The 23678-nt window shown below is 40.7% G+C and overlaps 1 protein-coding gene across 3 annotated transcripts; it reads left to right on the top strand.

Moving 5' to 3' along the window:
• The first annotated feature begins 5 nt into the window (after window positions 1-5).
• On the top strand, window positions 6-22904 carry ZNF583 (zinc finger protein 583). 3 transcript variants are annotated; one of them, XM_063088618.1, is made up of 5 exons: window positions 6-123; window positions 2385-2485; window positions 12235-12361; window positions 12657-12755; window positions 20471-22904. In XM_063088618.1, exons 2-5 carry the CDS (start codon window positions 2477-2479, stop codon window positions 21943-21945), a joined length of 1710 nt encoding a protein of 569 aa, XP_062944688.1. In that variant the 5' UTR covers window positions 6-123; window positions 2385-2476; the 3' UTR covers window positions 21946-22904. The 3 variants fall into 3 exon arrangements, with proteins under 3 accessions (XP_062944688.1, XP_062944686.1, XP_062944687.1); XM_063088616.1 differs by having other exon boundaries at window positions 110-232; XM_063088617.1 differs by lacking the exons at window positions 6-123; window positions 2385-2485 and having other exon boundaries at window positions 12223-12361; window positions 12660-12755.
• The last annotated feature ends 774 nt before the right edge of the window (window positions 22905-23678 follow it).

Genomic DNA, 23678 nt, shown 5'->3' with positions numbered 1-23678 from the left:
CTCCGGCTGCCTGCCCGAGTGCGGCGGCGGCTTTGTGAGCGCCACCGGCGGCCCGAGATCGAGCCCCGGCCCCGGCCTCCGCGAACTGCGCCAAGGGAGGTGCAGACCCGGAGGGAGGAGGCGGTGAGGAATGCGGGATCGGGCGGGCACCTGGGCAGGCCTGCTGGGATGGAGCCGGCGCCCGGAGCGGCCGCGCCACCGTGTATGAAGGGGTCGGTGACCGTGTGTGACAGTGAGTCAGCCTGTGTGACATTGTGTGGAGACGGGGTGTAAGACCGTGTGTGAGACCGTGGAAGACCGTGTGACGTTGTGTGTCAGTGTGAGACCATGCCACCGAGTGAGGGGTTCTGTGACAGTGGGGGATCACGTGACATTGTGTGTGACAGTGTGTGGGACCGTGTCACCTATGTGTGAGACAATGTAACCGTTTGAAACTGTGATAGTGTTTGAGAATGTGAACAGTGACTGTCAGTGTGTAGACTGTGGGAGATGGTGTTTGAACAGTGTGTGAGACCATGTCACCTTGTGTGGGACCTTGTGAGACTGTGTGAACAGAGTTTAACCCTGTATGTAGGATCATGTGAGACTGTGACAGCATGTGAGACCATGTCACCGTGTAAGGCTGTTTGTGATCATGTGTGAACAGTGTGTGACTTGGTGTGGGACTGTGTGAAACTGTATGTGAATGTATGAGACCATGTCACATATGTGAGGCAGTGTGACACCATGTCACTGTGTGTGTGACCTGTTTGTGGGACTGTGTCAGACTGTATGTGACAGTTTAAGGATGTGCGTGACTGTGTGTGATGGTGAATGGGGCAGTGAGTGTGACCATATGAAATTGTGTAACTTTGTGGTCACGTGAGTTTGCGTGAGATTGTGTGACTTTAGCACCATGTGTCATCAAGACTGAGTATGACAGTATAACCCCGAATGGCCTTGTGTGACCCATTGTGAGGGGACAGCAGGCTACAGTGCAGGGGTGTGTCCACAGGCTGCCAGGGGAGGTGACAGAATGAGGGATTGTGTGGTTTGTCTGTCTGTGGTTTGTGTGGTGGGCCAGAGGCTGTGTGGGTGCTTTGGGAGCCCAGTGTGCTCCAGGGTTTTGGGAGACTGCTGCTGTGGGGGAGAGAAAGAGAGAGTGAGATAAAGAGGAAAAGATGGAAAGGGGGATAAAGTTTAAGAAGGGAAGAGAGGGAGGGAGCTGGGGAAGAGAGCTGGAGAGGGAGAGACTGTGGAGCTCCAGCCTTAAGATTGGAAAGCAGAAGACTGGGCTGCTGGGCCTTAGCCCTCTCTGGTTCAGAAGAAAAGTCTTTTCATCCCTCTCAGTTTCTGGGATGGGTGAGGAATTGAAGAGGAAGAAGGAAGGGGAGACCTACAATGTGCTGATTATAAAAATAAATGACTGAATGACTGAAATTTCTTAAGCACAAACAAGCACTGTACTGAGTGTTTTATGTGGATCGTCTCAGGATTCTGCCAACAATTGATAGGGAGTAGATACCGCTTCATAGATAAGCAAACCGGTTTGGAATGGTTACCTTGTCAGAGGTTGCAGAGTAGTGGATTGGGTGTTTGAACCGAGGAATTCTGATTTCTGTTGAGTGATTCTTACCACTAAGATAATGCTGCTTCTTACATAAAGACTTTTCTCTTCAAGACAGTGAGGTCTAGTGGAAAAGAGCTCATGATCAAGAGGTTCCAATGACTGTTCATGCACAGCCTCTTGTTCTCTCTCTCTCTCTCCTCGCTCCCCACCCCCCCCGAGAAAATTGCTCAGAAAAGTCAAGAGATTGGTTTTCAGGTGCAGTTTGTCATAAACCAGGACCAGAAGCAGGGTGCCCTCTTTGGCCCAGTGTCCTCCAGACCACATGGCCCTTCTGATGCCCATTTTGTGTGAAGATGCTTTCTCTGAGGCCTTCCCTTTGTAGCTTTATCTCTCATCCTTGCAGAAAGGGTAGGGACATATTTCCTTTCAAGATCATCACCTGGGGGAAAGACTAAAAAGTCAGACCTCGTTTCCAGTTTTGCTCAGTTACTTATTACCATGACACCTTGAACAATTTCACCAAATAAAGAGCCTTCATGTGTGGAAGGGGGGAAAATCCTTACTTGGTAATGCCATCTGTAATTGCTGTTACTGTTTATAATTATAAATGAGGAGGTAACTTATGCACAGAAAATGTATATTGTATTCTTGGATCTAAAGCATATGGAAAAAAGAATAAAAAATTTAGGTATGATTGATTTATTCAGTGCCACCTTTAGTTAACTTCCGTGATGGGAGGAGAAGGGGAAAGAGAAGGAAAGGAGGGTTTCTGGGCTGGTTATGCTGGAAGCTGCAGGCACGTCTGGTATTTTATGGTTTCTTTTTCCTTCTCCAGTTCTGCTTTCTCAGGACATTGCCCTTCTCCCAGAGAGGAGCCTGAGGGAGGAGGACAGAAGGACTATCATAAATTCTTAAAGTCTTAAAGCCATGTCCAAGGTAAGGAAGCATTTCTTCTCTCTTCTCTGAAACACCATCTTATTTTTCAGGTTATATGAACATTTTGCTTTTCTCCTAGCCTAGTAAAGTCTCATTCCTCCAGTGACTTGCTCATGTTTTCTATTCCAGTAAAAGGAAGGCCCCCAAAGCCCAGTGAGCTTCCCTTTTTTCCCCCAGCCAGCATTTTCATCTTCATTCAAGAAATAGTTCAACACTTCCTATAGGTTCAGTGTTCTGTTAGGAGATCTCAAGAGGCAAAAAACACTCCTTGGTGGGATATAAAAGTCTTCATTGTGGGTGTCCGGTTCCAGTCAGCAGTGGTAAGTAAAAGGAGCCAGTCAGTGGGTTCGAGGCAAGCTTTAATGGAAGCGCTCTCGGGCGAGGTTCCGCAGCCCTCTCGCCCGCAAGGGGAGTAGGCTGGGGAAGTCACACCCTGGGTGGATACAAGTAGGTATTTATAGGGGAGGGCTGTTGGTGGTTTTTTGCCCATACATGGTATGGAATTGAGCAGGGTTCAATTTCTGGTTCCCGCCTTCCGGGGAGGGAGGGGGGAGAGGGAAGGGGAGTGGAATTAACAAGATGGAGGCTCCATTGCTACTTTGTTGCTGCTTTCCAGTCCTCCTGATCCCTCCGGCCCAACATTTGGACTTTTTGTTATAGGGCGATGACTCACATCTGGCTACTTCCTGCTGAGTAAGGGGCATCGTAGGGATTGTCAGAAGTAGGCACGTGGGAGTAGGAGTGGAGCAGAAGCTGGTTGACAGACACACGAGACACCTCTCGAATTCCTTCCCGAATGAAGCAAAGGAGACAAGGGGCCACTGTTAGCAATATCCCGAAAATAAGGAGTGGGCTTAGTAGGGGAGGAGCCATGTGGTTAATGGATTTTGCCACCACCGATGTGAGGTAGAGTCTTCTGGGTGATACCGGGTCTGAAGAGACTCACAAACTTTGGTGAGAGTGTGGAGATTGGTTTCGACTGTGCCTGTTTCATCGATGTAGTAACAGCATGCTTCGTTGAGGAACATGCAGTGAGCAGGTCCAAGGCACGTCGGTTCTGGAGGGCTATTCGAGCTACCGATGTGATCTGGTGCTGCAGGGAGGCTAGAGACTCTGCTGAGGCCTTGATAGCCACCTGGAGTCTTTCAGAAAGGTCTCTGGTGGAGTCTACAGAGTGGATAATTGCCCCTGTGCCCAGCACTGTGGCCGCCAGGGAGGCGGCCAGGGAGACCCCCAGGACTAGGGGTAGAAAAGATGCATGTTTTTGTTTGTCTGGGGGACTAACTAGGGCAATAATTTTGGCCTGGCTATAAACGGTGAGCTGGGGGACCAATGAAACAGGCAGGCAGAGGAGGGAGGCAGAGGCGTGGAGAGACTTGGAGAGGGTGCCATTGCACCAAAAGAAACCTCCAACGGCGTGTTGGCTGGTGGCGTTTGATTGGGTTGTATTGCAAAGAGAGGAATTAGGGGAAGAGTAGTAGAAGGGGAATATTGGAGCTTGGGGGTTAGTAAACAAGGGAATGTTTTGGAGAAAGAGCGAAAACCCCTGAGGAGTTGGAGTGGGGTGGTGGATTGATGAGATGAAATGGGCCAGGAAGGGGGACAGCCACCAACGGGGATTTACCTAAAGCAGCACACAGAAAGCAGTGAGACAAGTTATCCATGCTGGAAAGGTTGGCGGTGGTGGCATCCTGTTAAATGAGCTTTACCCAGGAGAAGGCATCTTGACCTAGATGAGGGCCGATCTGCAGGTGTTCTTGGAGGAGCTGCTCCTGTGCCTGGATGATGCTAGTCTGGTTACTGAGAACAGAAAAGACCTGAGGGATGACCCTTGTGTAGGCTCTGTAAATGTTAAGGGAAGCGGCGGGGTAAGACTGGAAAGGCCAGCGGTATAGTTTGGCATTGACTCTGGTGGCCCAGCGGTCACCCCAAGGGTCTGGAATAGTTAGGTAATAAGTGTTTTTTTTCCATTAGAGGTGAGGCGGTATTGGGCCCATTTGGTACCTGCAGTATCTAGCTGGGAAGTGTGCATTGTGCAATAATGACAAGGGCAACTGACGTTAGTTTGAACCGAGTAAGTGTGGCAGTTGTAATGTGTTTTGTCATAAACAAAACAGCAGGGTTTGAGCTTCCTCGTGGCGCAGAGTTTAAAGCTGGGATAGAGAAATTAACTGAGGCCTGGCATCCCTGAGGCTGGCAATCAGTGGTAGAAATAAGTCTGGCATGGGTTTGATGATTGGTTGTCCAGGTTTCTGTTAAATAAAATCTCCATCTGTATCCTGAATCACTAGTGGTGGGACTAAGAGACAGAGTCAGGAGGAGAACGGTGACGTGATAGCTGAACCCAGCTAGGCCCAAAAGATGGGGCGTATCTCTAAAGCCTTGTGGCAAAACAGTCTAGATAAGTTGTTGTGAAGTATGTGTGTCAGGGTCCTCCCAAGTGAAGGCAGGAAGGAAATAAGAGTCTGGATGAAGGGGGACCAGAGAAGAAAGCATCTTTGAGGTCAAATATGGAAAAGTGGGAAGTGGTAGGGGGAATGTTGGAGAGCAGGGTATATGGATTGGAGACAACCTGATGGAGTGGAACTATGGCATCACTAATGTCTCAAATCCTGCTCTAGGCGGTAGGCTCTGGTTGGCTTTTTTACAGAGAGGATGGGGGTGTCGCAGGGGGAGCTAATGGGTATAAGGAATCCCTGCTGGCGGAGCGGATCTACGATGGGCTTGAGTCCTCATCGGTGGGTTTCTGAAATGGGGAATTGAGGACGGGAAGGAAAGGTGGTCTGATCTTTTAATTGTATTTTTACTGGGGAACGGTGAGAAGCTACTATTGGCTTAGAAGTATCCCAAACCTGGGGGTCCACCAACAATGGGAAGTGGGGCAGTTGGGAAAGGTCAGGTGGAACTAGGGCCAAAACAAGGTGGGTGGAAACAGTGGGTGAGGGGGAAAGATGAATGGTGGCCTGGAGCTAGTGAAGGATATCCCGGCAGAGGAGGGGGCGGGGCAGGAGGGAATTATTAGGAAAGAATGAGAAAAGGGAAACCCATCCAGGCTACAGGAAAGGGGTGGGGTGGTCCTTGGATTAGAAGAGGTGCCGTCAATTCCCATGACCATCACTGTGGAGGGGAAGCTGGTGCCCGAGTAGGAAGGCAGAACAGAGGAGGTAGCCCCCATGTCCAACAGGAAGGAAATGGACTTACCCGCTACCTGGAACATGACCCTGGGCTCTGCGTGGGTGAGAGGGTTTCCGAGTCTGGGCCCCATCAGTCGTCATCCAGGCCAAAGAGCCGGAAGGCAGGACTTACTGGCTTGGAGTTTCCCCTGCATGGAGGCGCTGGGGATCCTCCAATGCTGGGGCAGTCAGATTGCCAGTGGCCCACCCTCCAGCATTGAGGGCATGGGTGTGTTGGTTCCTTTGGATTTGGACATTGACGGGCCCTGTGTCCATCAGTGCCACATTTGAAGCAAGCCCTCGGGGCGGGGGGTGCCCTGGGTTATCCCCTTTCCGTTGGTTCCCAGAGCCAGCCGGATGCAGGGCTGCTCCCAAGGATTGGGTTTGGAGTTGGACCTTCTGCTGGACCCAGGCCTGTCTTTTAAGTTTGGCTGTTTCCTCCTGGGCATTAAAAACTTTAAATGCCATTCTCACCAGGTCAGGAATGGGCGTTTGAGGGCCCTCCTCAGCCTTTCTTAATTCTTTACAAATATCAGGGGCTGACTGAGAGATAAAATGGGTGACTAGGACAGTAGCTCCTGCCGGGGTAGAGGGGTCTAGGCAGGTAAATTGAAGTAGGACCTCAGTGAGTTTATTAAGGAAAACAGCGGGATTTTCATCTGAACTTTGGGCAATTTCCCGCAGTTTGTCATAACTGACAGCCTTGTTAGCAGCCGCCCCCATTCCGGCGATGAGTCACTGAACCATGTGGTCACGGCATCAGTGGCCATCCTGACCATTCTGATAGTCCCACCCAGGGTCTGTGGTGGGAACCGCCCAAGCCCCTACCGCATAGTCGGATCAGTTAGATCTGCATGTTCTTGGGTGGCAGCCTGGATGCGGTACCTTTCCTTGGCTGTGAGGGTTGTAGTCTGGACGACATGTAAGTCGTGCAATGTTAGGTCATGTGCTTGGGCTAAATATTGGAAGTCTCTGGTATAGTTTCCCAGGTTAGCACAGTAGGAACCCAGCCGCTTTTTTATTTGGGAGAGGTCTTGGAGTGAGAAGGGTGCATGAACTCGAACCACTCCTTCGGCACCAGCCACCTCCCTTCAGGGGCAGACCAGGTCGGGGGTAGGTGGGATTACTCGGGACCGTGTCTGGGCAGAAATGGGAGGCGAGTCGGGGGGTGAAGGTTTTGGGTCGGCCTGAGGCACCCGGGGCAGGTGCTGAAGGAGCAGGGGAAGGAGAAGGAGGCTGTGATTAGCGAGGGGGAGGGAGAGTTGCTGGCCCCCGAGCCAGCGGACTGGCCAGGTTTTCAGGGGGGTTGGACAGAGGAGAAGCGGGGAAGGATTCAGGGGTTTTCAGGGCAGACGGAGCCAGTGTGGTCCGAGTGAGGAGGACTTGGGAATGGGTGGGTAGGTAGGGGAAGGGACGTGAACACACTGGGGGCAAGGCTGCTGCGGGAGCCATATCAGAAACAAGTAGGAAGTCAGAGAAACAGGCAGAGGGTCGGGAGGAACAGGTCAAACAGATAGGAAGTCAGAGTTGGGCTCCAGGAGCTCAAAGGCAAACAGATAGGAAGTCAGAGTTGGGCTCCAGGAGCTTGAAGGACGAGGAGGAAGTTAGAGTTGAATTCAGAAAGCAGAAGCCCGTTAATTCAAAATGAAACCCGGTCTGGTTCCAAAGCAGAAGTAAAAAGGGTCAGGAGCTTAACCATGGCTGTAGAAGATGGAGAAGCAGACAAGAAGTTAAGGTTGAGCTCCAGGAGTTCGGAAATGTGAGCAGAACTCCAGGGGATCAAGAAGGAGAGGCCGGTCCACTTAAAATGATTTTAGATTGGGCAATTCCCATAATTCCTGCCGTGCAGCCCCCAGAAAAAGGCTGAAAACAGGTAAAGGTAAGGGAAATAACCGTGGGTCCTGGCTAAGACAAAGAAGAAGAGAGAAAGGGAAAAAGAAAGTCCAAAATTCGGTCCGATCCAGGCGGGGGAACTTAGAAGACAAGAGCGGGGAGAAACCAGCAAGCACAAGTAAAATGGGTAAAGGGAGCTCCAGGAGCTCCTGAGACAGGGACAAAATATACAGTTAAACGAAAGTAAAACAGGTGATGGATAAAGGGAGCTCCAGGAACTCTGGAAAAAAGAATGAAGCAGTTACAATTGACAAAATGCAAGACCAAAAAGGGGGAAGGGACCTCCAGGGCCAGGAGTGGAGTAGCCACAACTGAGCTAAGAACCTGGAAGACAGAGGGCACAGGAAAAAGGGGCCCGAGCGTCGCCTCCCGAAGCCCCCTGTAAAAACTTTGGACCACTTGTCCTGGCGACCACAGAAATTACTTAAATTTGTGAAAACCTGATAGCAGGAAATGCCCCAAAGGAGTCGTTGAGACTGATTGTTTAATTGATGTCCTAGCCCCTGAATGGCAATGCCTGAGGTGGCCCTCGAATCCTGTGAGAGGCCGACCAGCGGTCATTCCAGAGGGGTGTTAGGGTTAGATTTTGGTCCGGCAGTTTCCACGATTCCTTGTCGGGCAGGCCAGGGTTCAAATAGGCGTCCCCGTTTGGATTCCCAGGCTGCGGACGGATTAAAAGAGGCTACCGTGAAGATGGGGACGTGTCACCACCTTCAGGCACCGGACAGGAGTCACCTGGTGACTTGGTGGAGTTGCCCTGACGTGGCCACGTTTTCGGGCAGGACCACCCGGATCAGGGCACGGAATTGGGGGAACTTACCCGGTGTCTCGGGGCTCAGATGAGGTCCTGGTAGGAGAGGAGGGAGGCTCCCAGCGGAGCGGCCTCAACCTCCTCCCGGGTCTGCACCAGATGTCCGGTTCAAGTCGGCGATGGTCAGTGACAGAGGAGCCAGGCAGAGGGTTCGAGGCAAGCTTTAATGGAAGCGCTCTCGGTGAGGTTCCACTGCTCACAAGGGAGTGAGGCCGGGGAAGTCGTGCCCAGGGTGGATACAAGTAGGTATTTATAGGGGGAGCTGTTGGTGGTTTTTTGCCCATATATGGTATGGAATTGAGCAGGGTTCACTTTCCGGTTCCCGCCTTCCGGGAGAGAGGGGAGAGGGAAGGGGGTGGAGTTCACAAGATGGGGGCTCCTTCCACACTCTGTTGCTGCTGTCCAGTCCTCTCGATGCGCCGGCCCAACAGTGGGGACTTGATTCGTTGAGGTTGAGGTGTATTTTCAGATGTGGCCGTTAGCATAGAGCTTTTCCACAGAGCTGCCTTTGGAAGGAAGGCAAGACAGGAGGGCTGTTGGGTAGTCTTAGTCATCGAACACTGCATGGTCTCTTGCTCAAGGTGGTTAGGCGTGGGATGTGAAGTGTAGGTCAGCTAGGGCAGGGATTTTTCCAGGTAGTCTGTGGGCTTTGAAGAGCAGGATTCCATGGGAGTTATGAGGTCCCATTTTAGGGACATCCTGAGTTAGGTGCAGGCTACAGCTGTGATATTCTGGGCCTTAAGTTTAGGATTAGTAGAATTAATATGGAAAAATAGGACATTTTTTGAAAAAAGAGAGTAATGGGGGGACACTTAAATCTATATTTGAATAGAGGGCTGAGCCTGGGTGCACTCGGGAGAGTATGGCGCTGGGAGCCCCGCGACGCTCCCGCCGCGGGTTCGGATCCTATATAGGAATGGCCGGTGCACTCACTGGCTGAGTGCCGGTCACGAAAAAGACAAAAAAAAAAAAAAAAGCTACATAAATCTTTAATAACAAAAGCAGTAATAGTGTGGATGGAAGCCAGAAGAAACGAATGAAAAGATCAGCATATAATGTCCAGAAACAAATGCATGTATAAGAATTCCACAGGAATGGACTTTTGCTGCATCATAGTGAAAAATTAAGACTATGTTTATCTGAAAATAAGCATATGGTTAGTAAATTTTTCAGCCAACAAAAGTTGTATTACAGGTAAATGAATATATATAGATAATCATAAACATATCTGTATACGGAAACATTGAACAAATATTTCCTAACTGTAAATTTTGATTGCTTCCAGGAGATGTGGTGACACAGGGAGGTACACATGGGAGTGGAAGAATTACAATTCTTTAACTTAAAAAGGGAAAAAATCACCGAGGATAGCATACTGGACATTATTTTTTAAGTTTCTTTAGTGATGACAAAATTGTATGAAATTCCTTATTTATCAAATCAAGATAAATATAAAAATATTTGAAAGATATTCAGGTCTCATTGGCTGAGAGGAAAAATGTCAGACAGTCAAAACCTGGAATCCATTAGTTCAGGCATTCAGCTAAAAAATGTCTTTTAAGAAATTTACCTAGCAAAAGCTGCCTCAACTCTGTCTACAGAAGAAATGATGTGTGTGGAACACTTTTTCTTGCACAACATGTTCGAGTTTTTATTGAAGTGTCTGGCTTTCAGTGGAATTGATGATTGGCAGAGCCCAGTCTTGTCTAGCACAAGGTTTAATTTTTCAGACCTGACTCATGTTCCCTTCCTTCCTTGAAGACTTAATTTACTGTCTCAGATTTCCCTGTATTAAGTATTTCAGAGATGGAAGGATTTTTAAATAGCTAATGCATGTTTAGCTGATGTTTCTTGGATTCATAGTTTTGCTTCTCTTATGGATAGCCTTTTTAACATTTTTGTGCATTGCTCAGGCAACTAACAATTCAAATATTGACTCAATTTTTCCATTAAAAATGTTTCTGTGTAATATCACTAATGTATTTGAGTATATATTCAGTATGAGCATTAATCTGCAAAGAGTCGTGTAAGAATAAGGGTGATGTTCATATTTGACAACCACTTAGGCAAGGGCACACAACAAAACTTACTCCAACTGGGATCCTGGAAGCTACTCCCAGGCTGGTCATTAGTCTTTAGTTGCTGGATTGTGGGGAAATATGATGTGGTCTCTAGCAGGACTCAGTGCAGTAGCTGTTTACCAACCAGTGTTGCAGTATTTCAATATTTAAGAAATCAGTATAGCTGTTCAGGTGTACCATCGAGTGCCATCTGCATATCAGCCCAGCTTAAGAGCAGGCTTTGATCTGTGACATGCCAAACTTAAAAATACCAAACCACACTGTAAACCCTGGTAGTCTAGGGCAGATTTAACTCGTTAGGAACAACACTCATTTTGAATTTTTAGGGAGCAAACTAGGTCCTGTTCCTTGTTATAAAGACCCTTAATTCAACATGCAGTGGTATTATTTGAGAACTATATTGTAACATTTTAAAAACTGTCTTCCTCATTAGACATGCACAACTGTGTATATTCCTCTGGAGAGAGCTATAGGTATGTTTTGATGCACTTTATTATCATATTTGGAAGTGGTCACTATTTATGTTAATTAATAGTGCTTAAATTACTATTATTTTGTCTCTTAGGTAGCATAATTTACCAGCTGTCTTTGAAATTTAGTGGGGTTATCAAGAGCTGTTAGATAATCTTTTGTTGCCTCTTACACAGAGTCTCCAGACAATTTTTATTTCCAAAGGAAATTCATCCCAAGCACAAGTAACTTTTATTGTACTTCTTTGATTTCTTCTTACAGGGTGCTGGTTATGTGAATTCAGACATTTATTTCAATATTACCCCTGCTTCTCAGACATTAGAAGTCAAAGGCTTTGATCAACTTCATTTTGTGTATGCCAACTTTTTGCTGGTTTCAATTCAGATACTTTTTGAAACATCAAGCCCACTGTTCATTTAAACCATATTCCTTCCATTCATTTAAAGCCATCTCCAGGGAAAGAGTTGGTATAAAATAAATGTTTAATGTACAACAAACAAAACACTCAGGTTGCAATTATGAGATGTGTAATATGGAAAATAAAAAATGTGTAATATTTATTATAAAATATGTAAGATACATGATGTCACCAATTAGATGACATGCATCACTTTGACAGCTGGTTGGCAAATGTTGTCTTTGCCACGGAGCACAAATTCGGTGGCATAACTTCACATGTCAGGTGATTGGACACTCAACTTCCTGATTGTTCTGTTATGGCATACATTTTTTTATTTCATGTTTTTGCAAAATCACTATAAAATTTGTTTACTATTTCTATTACATATATATTTAATTTTAGGAAATCACTCTAAGCATCAAATATATTTATATATAACCCTATTGTTATCTCTGGAATGTTGACCATTCCATTGTACAGAATTTGGAAAAATGCCAGTTTAGACCATGTACATCTTGTAAGCAGCTAACTCATGGTCTGCCTCCTCCTTGATGTCTTTCTTTACAGCCCCACTTTATCTTGATTTCCCCGTATTGAGAGATGCTCTGGCATTTAGTATGAATAACATATTATTTTATATTTGATTATTTACAGTGTTCTGTTATTGCCCAATTTTGTGTGTGTGTTGTAAATCTTTTCTCCACCAGCAGAGATTATCTCTGAAATTGTATACTTTCCATGACAATATCAAAAGTAAGCACAGAGAAGTCATCTAGCAATTACTTAGCATACATCACTTAGAACCTAAGATAGAGCCAGAAAATTTTGCTATATGCAATATTTCTCTCCAAAAGTGAAGACCTTGGCCCATGTAGGGGCATGAATGCTCGTTGAGCAGGAATGTGTTTATGTCATTTCAGGATTTGGTGACATTTGGGGATGTGGCTGTAAATTTTTCTCAAGAGGAGTGGGAATGGCTGAACCCTGCCCAGAGGAATTTGTACAGGAAGGTGATGTTGGAGAACTATAGGAGCCTGGTCTCACTGGGTAAGGAGGTCTCCCTATAATTCAGAATTTGCACATAGGACTGCATTCCAATGTAATGTTTGGGAAGCCTCTGATGTGCTTCACTAAATTTCTCTTTTTTTGTGCTCCCCAAAATAGGTTGAGTTTTGTAAAACTGGCAGTGTCATTAGACTATTTCTGCAACTTCATCTTCTCCACTCTTCAGAATATTTTATCTCTTTCTCAACTCCCTCCTGTAATGCCCTAACCTTCCTGATGACCAAGGAACTTGATCTCATTTATAGTCCTGGCTAATTTCTCTTTAATTTCTTGTAAGCAGGAGTTTCTGTTTCTAAGCCAGATGTGATCTCATTATTGGAGCAAGGAAAAGAGCCCTGGATGGTGAAGAAGGAGGGAACAAGAGGCGCATGCCTTGGTGAGTAAGAATGAACTAGAGAGGTAGCAGCCATTGCCAGGATAAAGATGAGCTGTTCTGAAAGGTTCTAGCTCAAAATTGATGTTTCGTGGGTCGCTTTCCTTAACGGCTGAAGGTCGGGGAAGAAACATTGAGAGGCATCCTTAGCAGGAGCTCCCCAATTTATTCTCCTGTGCATACTCGTGTTCTCTCACAAGTTACTGTCTTCTCTGATAACCCGTTTTCCTATTTTCTGAATCCAGATCTCGCTGTGTCTCCTTATCCTTGCCTTTTAGTTTTGCACAAGTTGCTTCATTTCATTTAGAAAAAATACAGACTTTTTTTTTCCCTTTTCATTTACTCATTCCTTTTAGATTTAAGGATTGATGCATTTATTTATTCACTTATTCTTTTACCAAGACTCACTGAGTTTCTGCTTTGAGCAGAGCATTCTGCTAAATTCTTGGGATTATTCAGATGTTTATAAAAACCATCAAAGAAAAAAGAAAGCATTATCAGTTAAGATATTATCAGTTTTATTTTCAAGTCTGGGTGACTGGAAGATGATAGCATTTAATAACAATAAGCAGAAGAAAGAATAGATTGGTAGGAGGCAAGATGATGAATTTGGCTGGGGACATTTTTATGGGATGGGGAGATTTCCAAGTAAAGAGATGCAACTTGTGATTAGATTTGGAGACAGAGGCTCAGAAAAAACATCTGATTTAGAGATGTCAGTGTGAATGAATGAGATCACTGGTCTTAAGAGTTTGAGAGATAAAGCCTGATGCTGAGGCCTTTATGGGGACGTGGGTCTTTGTCAACTTTCTCAGTGTCCTTTGTGGTAAATGGCCTCTCTACAGTTTCTGTCTTTGGTTAAATTTTATGCATTTTTATTTTCCTAGATAATTAATTGTCCTTTTCATTTAGGTTATCAGATTTATTTCCATGAATTTGAACAAAGTGTATTATATTCTTGTTATATCTATAATGGTTTCCAATTTTCTCGTATTTTGTACAGCTATTCTGTTTTATTTTTATCTTGTTTATTTATTTATTTGTACAGGGATCGAACTGTGGACCTTGGTGTTATCAGCACCATGCTCTAACCAACTGAGCTAACAAGCCAGCCCCATATAGCTATTTTTTTTAAAAAACGATTTCTTTATTAGGTTGCTACTCATAAATTGGGCTTTACAAAAATTGAACACTTTGGCTCCACCACAGACAGCAGTAGAAAAATAAAAAGGCAAGCCACAATTGACATACGTATATCCCAACACACATAATGACAAAGAACTTGTCTAATGACACTGCCAGGTCTACAAAACTCAACCTATTTGGGGGAGCTCTTTGTTTTTAAAGACTCAGTTTATGGATTTATCTATTAGTGTTACCATTCTTCTCTTTTCTAATTCTCTGTTTTTTGCTTTTCTCTTTACTGCTTCTTTCCTTCCAGTTCTCTTGTTTATTTTGTTCTTCTCCATATTGCTGAAGTGATAGCTTAACCTATTCATTTCATTCTCTCTTATTGAAAGATTATTAAGAGCTATGAATTCTCCTCTGAGTTTATCTTCAGCTGTCTCCTATATATTCTGATATTTAGTGTTTTTGTTATTGCTGTTTCCTAGATAATCCACATTTTAAAAATTTACCTTTTACTTGAGAGTGGTTTGAAAGAGAGTTTTCTGGTCTTATTGTATTTTGATCATATTGTTTTATTGTATTTGGCCAGATAGTATTATTGTTAAGGAATTACGTACAATTATTTCCATGAACTGTATTCATATAAATTGTACAATTTGATGAGTTCTAACAGTTGCATATAGCCATGAAATTATCACCACAGTCAAGAAACATAGCATTTCCATCACCCCAAAAGACTGTTTGTATCTCTTTGCAGTCCATCCTTCTCTCCATTCCCAGTTCCAAATATACGCTAATCTGATCTTTGTCATTTTAGATTAGTTTGTGCATCTGAACTAAATGGAATCATATAGTATGCATCCTGTTATGTCTGGCTTATTTCACTCAGCATAATGATTTTGAAATTCATCCATATTGTTGCATGTATAAATAGATTATTCTTTTTACTGCTGAATAGTATTCCATTGAATAGTATGCATTCAAGTGTTTATTCATTCATCTAGTGATGGACATGTGGGTTGTTTTCAGTTATTATAAATAACTAAATTTATATTTATTTAGTTATTATAAATAAAGCTATTTATATTTATTTATTTATTAAAAATAAAGCTGCTACAAAGCTGTCATATATAGGACTTCATGTGGACATGTGTTTTCATTTCTCTTGGGTAAATGCCTAAGAGTGGAAGAACTGAGTCATGTAATAGGTTTATGCTTAACTTTGTAAGAAACTGCTAAACAGTTTTCCAAAGGGATTGTACCATTTCATGTTCCCTCTAGCAGTGTGTGAGAGTTCCAGTCACTTCACATCCTCACCATATCTTGGTATTGTCAGTAGTATTTTTAATTTTAGTCACTCCAATGTTGTATTGTGGTTTTAGTATGCATTTCTGTGATAACTAATAAGGTTGAGAATCTTTTCGTATGCATATTGGCCATGCATATATCTTTCATGAAGAGTTTGTTCAAATCTTTGGCCCATGTTTTATTTGGTTGTTTGTCTAACTGAGTTGTAAGAGTTCTGTTTATAGTCTTAAAAAAGTTCTTTGTCATTTATATGTGTTGGGATATATGTATGCCAATTGTGGCTTGCCTTTTTATTTTTCTACTGCTGTCTGTGGTGGAGCCAAAGTTTCAATTTTTGTAAAGTCAAGTTTATTAATTTTTCTTGGTTGGTGCTTCTTATGTCATATCTAAGAAATTCTTGCTACTGCCAAGTCACAAAGGTTTTCTTCTAGAAGTTTTGTTGTTTTAGCTTTTACATTTAGGCCTGTGTTCCATTTTGGGCTAATTTTTGTGTTTTGTGTTAGATAAATGTTGAAGTTCATTTTTTTCTGTATGGATATACAGTTGCTCCAGTACCCTTTGTTGAAAAAGACTTTCCTTTCTGCTTTGTATTGCCTTGGTACCTTTGCTGAAAATCAGTTGACCACATATGCATGTGTCTAGTTGTGGACTATATTGATCTATATGTATGTCCTTTCACCAGTACCACACAGTCTTGATTACTGTAGCTTCACAGTAAATTTTATATTAGTGCAATTTGCAGAATTGCTTTGACTATTTTAATCATTTGCATTTCATATAAATTTTAGTATGACATTGAGAATTTCTACAGGAAAAACTTTGATTTTGGTTAGGATTATGTTGAATCTGTACATCAATTGGGGAAGAATTGACATCTTAACATCATTGAGTCCTCCAATTTATGAGTATGACTTATTAAGCCATTTATTACAGTCTTTAAAAATTTCTCTTAGGAATATTTTGTAGTATCCAGTGTATTGGGGTTATGTTTTTTAGATTTTTTTTTCCTGAGTCTTTTTTTTTTTTTTTCTTTTTTGGTTCCAATAGAATATTTTTTAATTCCGTTTTCCAATGGTTTTTTGCTGGTATGCAAAAATGTAGATTTTTTTAAATTAATTTTATATTTTATGACCTTGCTAGATTCATGTAATAGTTATTCTAGTAGTTGTTTTACAGGTTTCTGAGGATTTTTTGCATAGACAATCCTGCCATCTGCAAATGCAGTTTTTATTTCTTCTTCTCTGATCCTTATGCCTTCTTTTTCTTGACTTTTTGCAATGAATAGGACCTCCTGTACAATGTGGAATAGAAGGGGTAAGAGCAGATATGCTTGTGTTGTTTCAGTTTTAAGGGGGAATGTATTCTCTCTTTCACCATTAAGTTGATGTAAGCTGTAGGTTTTTCTTAGATACCCTTGATCAATCTGAAGAAGTTTCTTTCTATTCCTGATTTGACAAAAATTTTTATAATAAGTGGGCCTACTACTCTTTCTATGTTTATTGAAATGATCATGTGGTTTTTCTTCTTTAATATGTTAATATGGTGAATTACATTGAGTTTCAAATATTAAATCAATCTTGCATTCCTGGGATAAACTGTACTTAGTAAAGATTGTGCTTTTCATATTTTCCTGGATTTGATTTGCTTTTATGAAAGATTTTGCATTTATGTTCATGTGCTACATTGGTTTGTAGGTTTACTTTCTTGTGATTTCTTTATGTTTACTATCAAGATAATGCTGGCCTTATGAAAGCACATTGGGAAGTATTTTATCCTCTTCTATTTTCTGAAAGAGTTTGGATAGAATGGTATTATTTCTTTCTTAAATGTTAAATGTTTGGTAGAATTCACCAATGAAGACATCTGTGCCTGGTTTTTTATGTAGCAGCTTTAATTGATATATATTCACTGTGATAAATAAATATATTATAGTAAATTTATTTATTTACAAATTTATAAATAAATATATAAACTATATATTCATAAATGTATAATAATAAATTGATACATATTTCATTGATATATTAAAATATTTAATTGATAGGGTTATTCAGGTTATGTATTTCTTCATGAATCAGCTTTGCTAGGCTGTATCTTTCAAGGGATTTGTGCATTCCATCTGAGTTGTCTAATTTATTAACATAAGTTGTTTATAATATTCTCTTATCTTTTAACATCTGTGGGATATGTAGTGATAACTTCTCTTTCAGTTCTCATGTTGCTGATTGCATTCTTTTTCTCCTTTTGATCAGTGATCTTTTCAAAGAACCTACATTTGGCTTTATTGTCTCTGTTTATTTTCTATTTTGTTAATTTCTCTTCTTAGCTTCTTTGTTTCTGTCTACTTTCCTTGGGTTTATTTTGTTTTTTCCCTCACTTCTTGAGTTGACACCTCAGATTGTTGATTTTTAGACTTTTAATTTTTTTCTAATACAAGCATTTTAGAGCTATAGATTTTCCTTTAAGTACTGTTTTAGCTGTTTCTCACAAATTTTGATATGTTGTATTAAAATATCAATCAATTCAAGATTATTTTCTAATTTCTCTTGTAATACTCTTTGACCCATGAGTCATCTAAAAATATACTGTTTAGTTCCCAGATGTTTGGAGTTTACTAGACATCATTAGTGACCTTTAAGCACTTGAATAGCATATTGTATGGTTGTTCAGTGTTGTGTCCTATAAATATAAACTAGGTGAAGGTAGTTAATCCTGTTGATATCCTGTATGTATTTACTAATTTTCATCTAGTTTTGTCAATTACTGAGCACAGCATGTTAAAATCACCTAGTATGATTATGGAATTGCCTATTTCTCACTTACATTGTCAATTTTTGTTTTATATATATTAAGGCACAGTGTGTACACATTAATGATTATTGTTTCTTCCTGATAAATTGGCCCTTTCATCATTATGATATATCCGTCTTTATCTTTGATGATACTTTGTTTGGAAGTCTGTTTTATCTGATATGAATATAGTTGCTCTAGCCTACTTACACTGCATGTTAAATCTTTCTCTATTTACTGTTTACTTTTACCTTTATATTTCATGTGAGTTTTGTGTAGACAGCATATAATTGGGTCTTCCTTTTTCATCCATTCTTTTAAACTCTCCCTTTTAATTGAATATGTAGTTCAAATTATATAAATAATTAGATTTGGGTCTACCATTCTATTATGTTCTCTTTGCTTTTTCTTTTACTTTTGTTGCTCTATTCACCCTTTCCTATCTTCTTTTGGATTGTTTGAATATTTTTTAGAATTTCTTTTTAACTTATCTGTTGGCTTTTTAGGTATACCTTTTCACATTATGTTTTCAGTGGCTGCTGTAGGGTGGTGTTACTCAAAATGTGGTCTTGAGGCAAGCAGTATTACCTGGGAACTCATAAGAAGTGCAGATTCTTAACCTTCATCCCAGAACTACTTAATCAGAAATTCTTTTCATGGGGCACAGAAATCTGTATTTTCAAAAGTTCTCCAGGTAATTCTGATGCACTCTAAAATTTGAGAATCATGGCTGTAATGATTATAATACACATTCTTAACTTTTTGGTCTAATGAGAATTAATACTATGAATGACTATATCTGCATTTTTACTTTCTTATCACAGTTTTATCATCTTAATTCTGATTCTTAGTTCTGTTTAACTAGATTCAGTGCTTCCAGCCAGTCATTTTATATTACTTCTCTAGCTATGAGTCTTCAGGATTTCATCTTCATGTTGACATTCTAGGGAGCATTCATGAGTGTGATTTGTAATTGTTTGTATAGAGGGGAGGGTGGAGTTTGGAAGATCATTGAAGCAGGGCAGCAGGAGTTAGCAGCCTCAATTTGAGCATGTTGTCTTTAGATTTTTCTTTCCTACCAAATCTCATTACTCTGTTTAATATGTCCAGTTCAGTGGTAGCATTCCATTTCATTTCAGACATTTACCCCATTCATGCAAGCAGATCATTCTGATTAAAGGATGAATTAGTATGATGTTTCATGTATTATTGATTCATTATTTATTCCACAGATATTAAACACCATCTATTGGCCCAGCTTATTCTAGGCACTGGGTATTCAAGGGTGAAAAATAATTCCCGAACATGAAAAGTTTACTTTTTAGACAGGATAGAGAGCAAGTTAGCATGTAATATAATGTTAAATAAGTTAAGTGCTATAAAGTGTAGAGCAGGATGTAATATTTTATACTGAGTGGTCAGGGAAGGCCATACTGATGAGGTAATATAGGAGCAGAAACTCAAGTGAAGAAGTACGTTGAGGGAATGGGTCAAGCAAATATCTGGAGGAAGTGCTTTCCAGGTAGAGAAACAGCAAGTGCAGTGTTCTTAAAGTGGGGATGAAATGAGTGCCCATATGGCTTAAGTGGAGTACACAAGCATGAGATTAGTGGAAGACAAGGTCAGAGAGTACCAGATCATGTAGAATTTTGTAAACCATGGTAGGAATTTTGGTTTTATTATAAATGTGAGAAACCACTTGAAAGTCTTGAGCAGAAGAATGAGATGATCTGATTTAGGACTGTAAAGGAGAAGGCAAATTAAGGCCTGTGCTAGGTTAATAAAAGCAAACAGTAGGAATTTTGGTTTTATTATAAATGTGAGAAACCACTTGAAAGTCTTGAGCAGAAGAATGAGATGATCTGATTTAGGACTGTAAAGGAGAAGGCAAATTAAGGCCTGTGCTAGGTTAATAAAAGCAAACAGTTTGATACAAAATTCCTTTTATATGAAGGCATCTTAGCTTCAGGGATCACTTGGAAATTTGCATTTGGTTGGAATTTTTTACATAGAAAATGAGTTTCAGGAAGATGTTTTTCTAACTGCAAAAGTTTAACTATAGACTCATGAACAACCATAGAGCTTCATGTACATTCTGAGGCTGCCTCATGTTTTCTTTAGATCTGGGGATCCAATGGAGGTTTTTTAGTGACATTATTGACATTGTAAAATTGGCTTGAATGCTTTAACATAGCTTGAATGCAGGATAACATCCTTATGGCAAGAGAGGAAAGGTATTGAAGACTGTTAGATATAAAATGATGATTGTGCTTTTAGATAATCTAAGTTTTCTTTATATTTACCTTACTGGTTAATTTATTTACTTAACGAACTTTAAGTTCTCATTCTTTATAATCTCATACTTTTTAGAATGCATTAAGAACTCTTAATTCCTTAAACTTATGTATTTTACTCATCTATTTTTGTGTTAGAAGTTTCTTTTCTTCTAATGAATAAATACAAAAGACATTTGTTTTCTCGATATCTTTTAGATTGGGAGTATGCATTCAAAAGCAGTGAATTTTCATCAAAGCAAGATATTTACGAAGAATTATCCAAAAAAGTGACAATGGCAAGAAACCATAGTAATTATCGCCTTGTCTGCCCAGGTTTGGGAGAATATGAAAGTGAGGACTGGTTTAAGAACCAGTTGGGAAGTCAGGAAGTACATTCTAGTCAATTGATCATCACTCATAAAGAAATCCTCCCTGAAGATCAAAGTAATGAATATAATAAGTCCTGGCAAGCATTTCATCAGGATGCAATACTTGATAAACAAAAGAGTTTTCCCACCAAAGAAAGAGTACATAAGCATGAGCCACAAAAGAGAACTTACCGAAAAAAATCTGTTGAAAAGAAACATAAGAAAGTCTATGTAGAAAAGAAACTTTTGAAATGTAATGAATGTGAGAAAGTTTTCAACCAGAGCTCATCCCTTACACTTCATCAGAGAATTCATACTGGAGAGAAGCCCTATGCATGTGTTGAATGTGGGAAAACCTTCAGCCAGAGTGCAAACCTAGCTCAACATAAAAGAATACATACTGGGGAGAAACCCTATGAATGTAAAGAATGTAGGAAAGCCTTCAGCCAGAATGCACACCTTGCTCAACATCAGAGAGTTCATACTGGAGAGAAACCTTATCAGTGTAAAGAATGTAAAAAAGCCTTCAGTCAGATTGCACACCTGACCCAACATCAGAGAGTTCATACTGGAGAGAGACCTTTTGAATGTATAGAATGTGGAAAGGCCTTTAGTAATGGTTCATTTCTTGCCCAGCATCAGAGAATTCATACAGGAGAGAAACCTTATGTATGTAATGTGTGTGGGAAAGCCTTTAGCCATCGTGGATACCTAATTGTACATCAGAGAATTCATACTGGAGAGAGGCCCTACGAATGTAAGGAATGTAGGAAAGCCTTCAGCCAGTATGCACACCTTGCCCAACATCAGAGAGTTCATACTGGAGAAAAACCTTATGAATGCAAAGTATGTAGGAAAGCCTTCAGCCAGATCGCATACCTTGATCAACATCAGAGGGTTCATACTGGAGAGAAACCCTATGAATGTATTGAATGTGGGAAAGCCTTTAGCAATAGTTCATCACTTGCACAACATCAGAGAAGTCATACTGGAGAAAAACCCTACATGTGTAAAGAATGTAGGAAAACATTTAGCCAGAATGCAGGCCTTGCTCAACATCAGAGAATTCATACTGGTGAGAAACCTTATGAATGTAATGTTTGTGGAAAAGCCTTTAGCTATAGTGGATCTCTTACTCTACATCAGAGAATTCATACTGGAGAGAGACCCTATGAATGTAAAGATTGCAGGAAATCTTTCAGGCAGCGTGCACACCTTGCTCATCATGAGAGAATTCATACTATGGAGTCATTCTTGACTCTTTCCTCTCCTTCACCCTCCACATCCAATCAGTTGCCAAGATCTGTAGGTTTTATCTCCTAAATATGTCTGGAGCCTGACCCCATAAAAACATTTCCATTTCATCATCTTTATCCAGTACACATTAATCTATTGGACATGGTATATAGAGATACCTTTCTAATTGGTCTCCCTGCTTTCACCATTGCCTCTATAAGTTGTCCACATTGCAGCCAAATTTGCATTTAAAAATGTTTGATTCTATCATTTCTCTCATTAAAATCTCTTGGTGGTATCCTGTAGTTCTTAGGTTAAAACAAACATTCCTCAAAATAATCTAAAAGACCACCCCCTCATCCCCCAGCCCCGATTCCAGACTACCTTTCAAAGCCCTGTCTCATGTCAGTGTCCATCTTATTCTCTGGATAGTTATCCAGAATTAACTTGTATTTCAGCATCAAATAGAGCTGGGTTGATCCAATCCTTGCTCTTCCACTTTCTAATCCTCTAATGTTGGTGGAGCATTTTGTCCTTGGTGTGCTTCAGTCTATTTGTGTTATGGGAATAATAATGATACTACCTCAGAAGTTAATAGGATAATTAAATGAAACAATGCATGTAAATTGCTCAGCAGAGTGCCTAGCATAAAATAATAACTGAAACGTTAATGTAAAATAAAAAGATACTATGGTATACAAAGAAGAGCTGATCATCTCAGCCATGGTCATTTGAGAAATAAAAAGAGAAGCAGCAGCTCAGGACTTGGAGATTGAAAAGATTTTTTTATTAGGAAGACTAGTGATTGTTCTAAAGGTAGGTGATGAGGATGTCTAATATAATATGATTGACATTAGATTCCAAGATACAGGGTAAGATGGTGGCTTCTGTTTCAGTATAAATACATAGATATATGACAATTGTTAAGAAAACTACTTCATTAGATATTCAGCAGTTCTAAGAAGCCATATTTTTAATAAGATAGAATTTACTGAGATGTATCTATCATTTACATGTAAACAAAGACAAAATAGAATTTTTTTAAAAAAGGCAGAAAACTTGAAATGATCAGTAACCAATGAAAAATAGAAAATAAAGTTTGACCCTTTTCCTAATTCTAAGTGGGTGAATTGTATCAAACCTGTGTCATTTATACTACAAGATGTTGTTAAATTTCTAAAATTTCAAAACTAGAGGAGAAAAGAAATCAAAACTATAGGTCAATACTCAAACTGGCTGCCCACACACATGTTTGGTTTAGTATGCGGTGAGTTTAAAATGAATATCAATACTTTTAGGAGGGCTTGTGTTTTCCAGTTCTCCAAAATTGAAACCACTCCCTGTACCCTTATGTCTGACGTGTTTTACTCTCTATATTACTTCCTGATTCCTGAAGGCTTTCAGTATCCAATCAATGTAGTAACCAATTCATGTATGAATATAGATACAGAATGATGAAAGTTTAATGGAGGATGAAAAGGAAGATTTTAATAAATAGACATTTTATCCTCCTCTGTGGGAAGACACAGTATCATATAGATGTTAGCAGCCCACAAATTAATCTATAGTTTCTTTTACCCAAAAAAATCCTATGAATCATTTTTCAAGGTTTGAAACATTTTATGTGTGTGAACATACAATTCACAAATACACATTCATACAGATACATAAAGAAACTATATAATAAAAGGGACATTTCACATCAGTGGTTTGACAGTATTGGGAAAATCGATTCTGCTCTGTATAAAAATAATCTCATTCTATACATAAAAGTCACTTCCAAGTGGTTTACTTAAATGTGGAACAAAGTTATTGAGGAC

This window comes from Cynocephalus volans, chromosome 3, assembly GCF_027409185.1.
Source record: "Cynocephalus volans isolate mCynVol1 chromosome 3, mCynVol1.pri, whole genome shotgun sequence".
NCBI lineage: Eukaryota > Metazoa > Chordata > Mammalia > Dermoptera > Cynocephalidae > Cynocephalus > Cynocephalus volans.
The sequence above is the reverse complement of the archived record's forward strand: the minus strand, read 5'-3'. Positions and strand labels throughout refer to the sequence as shown.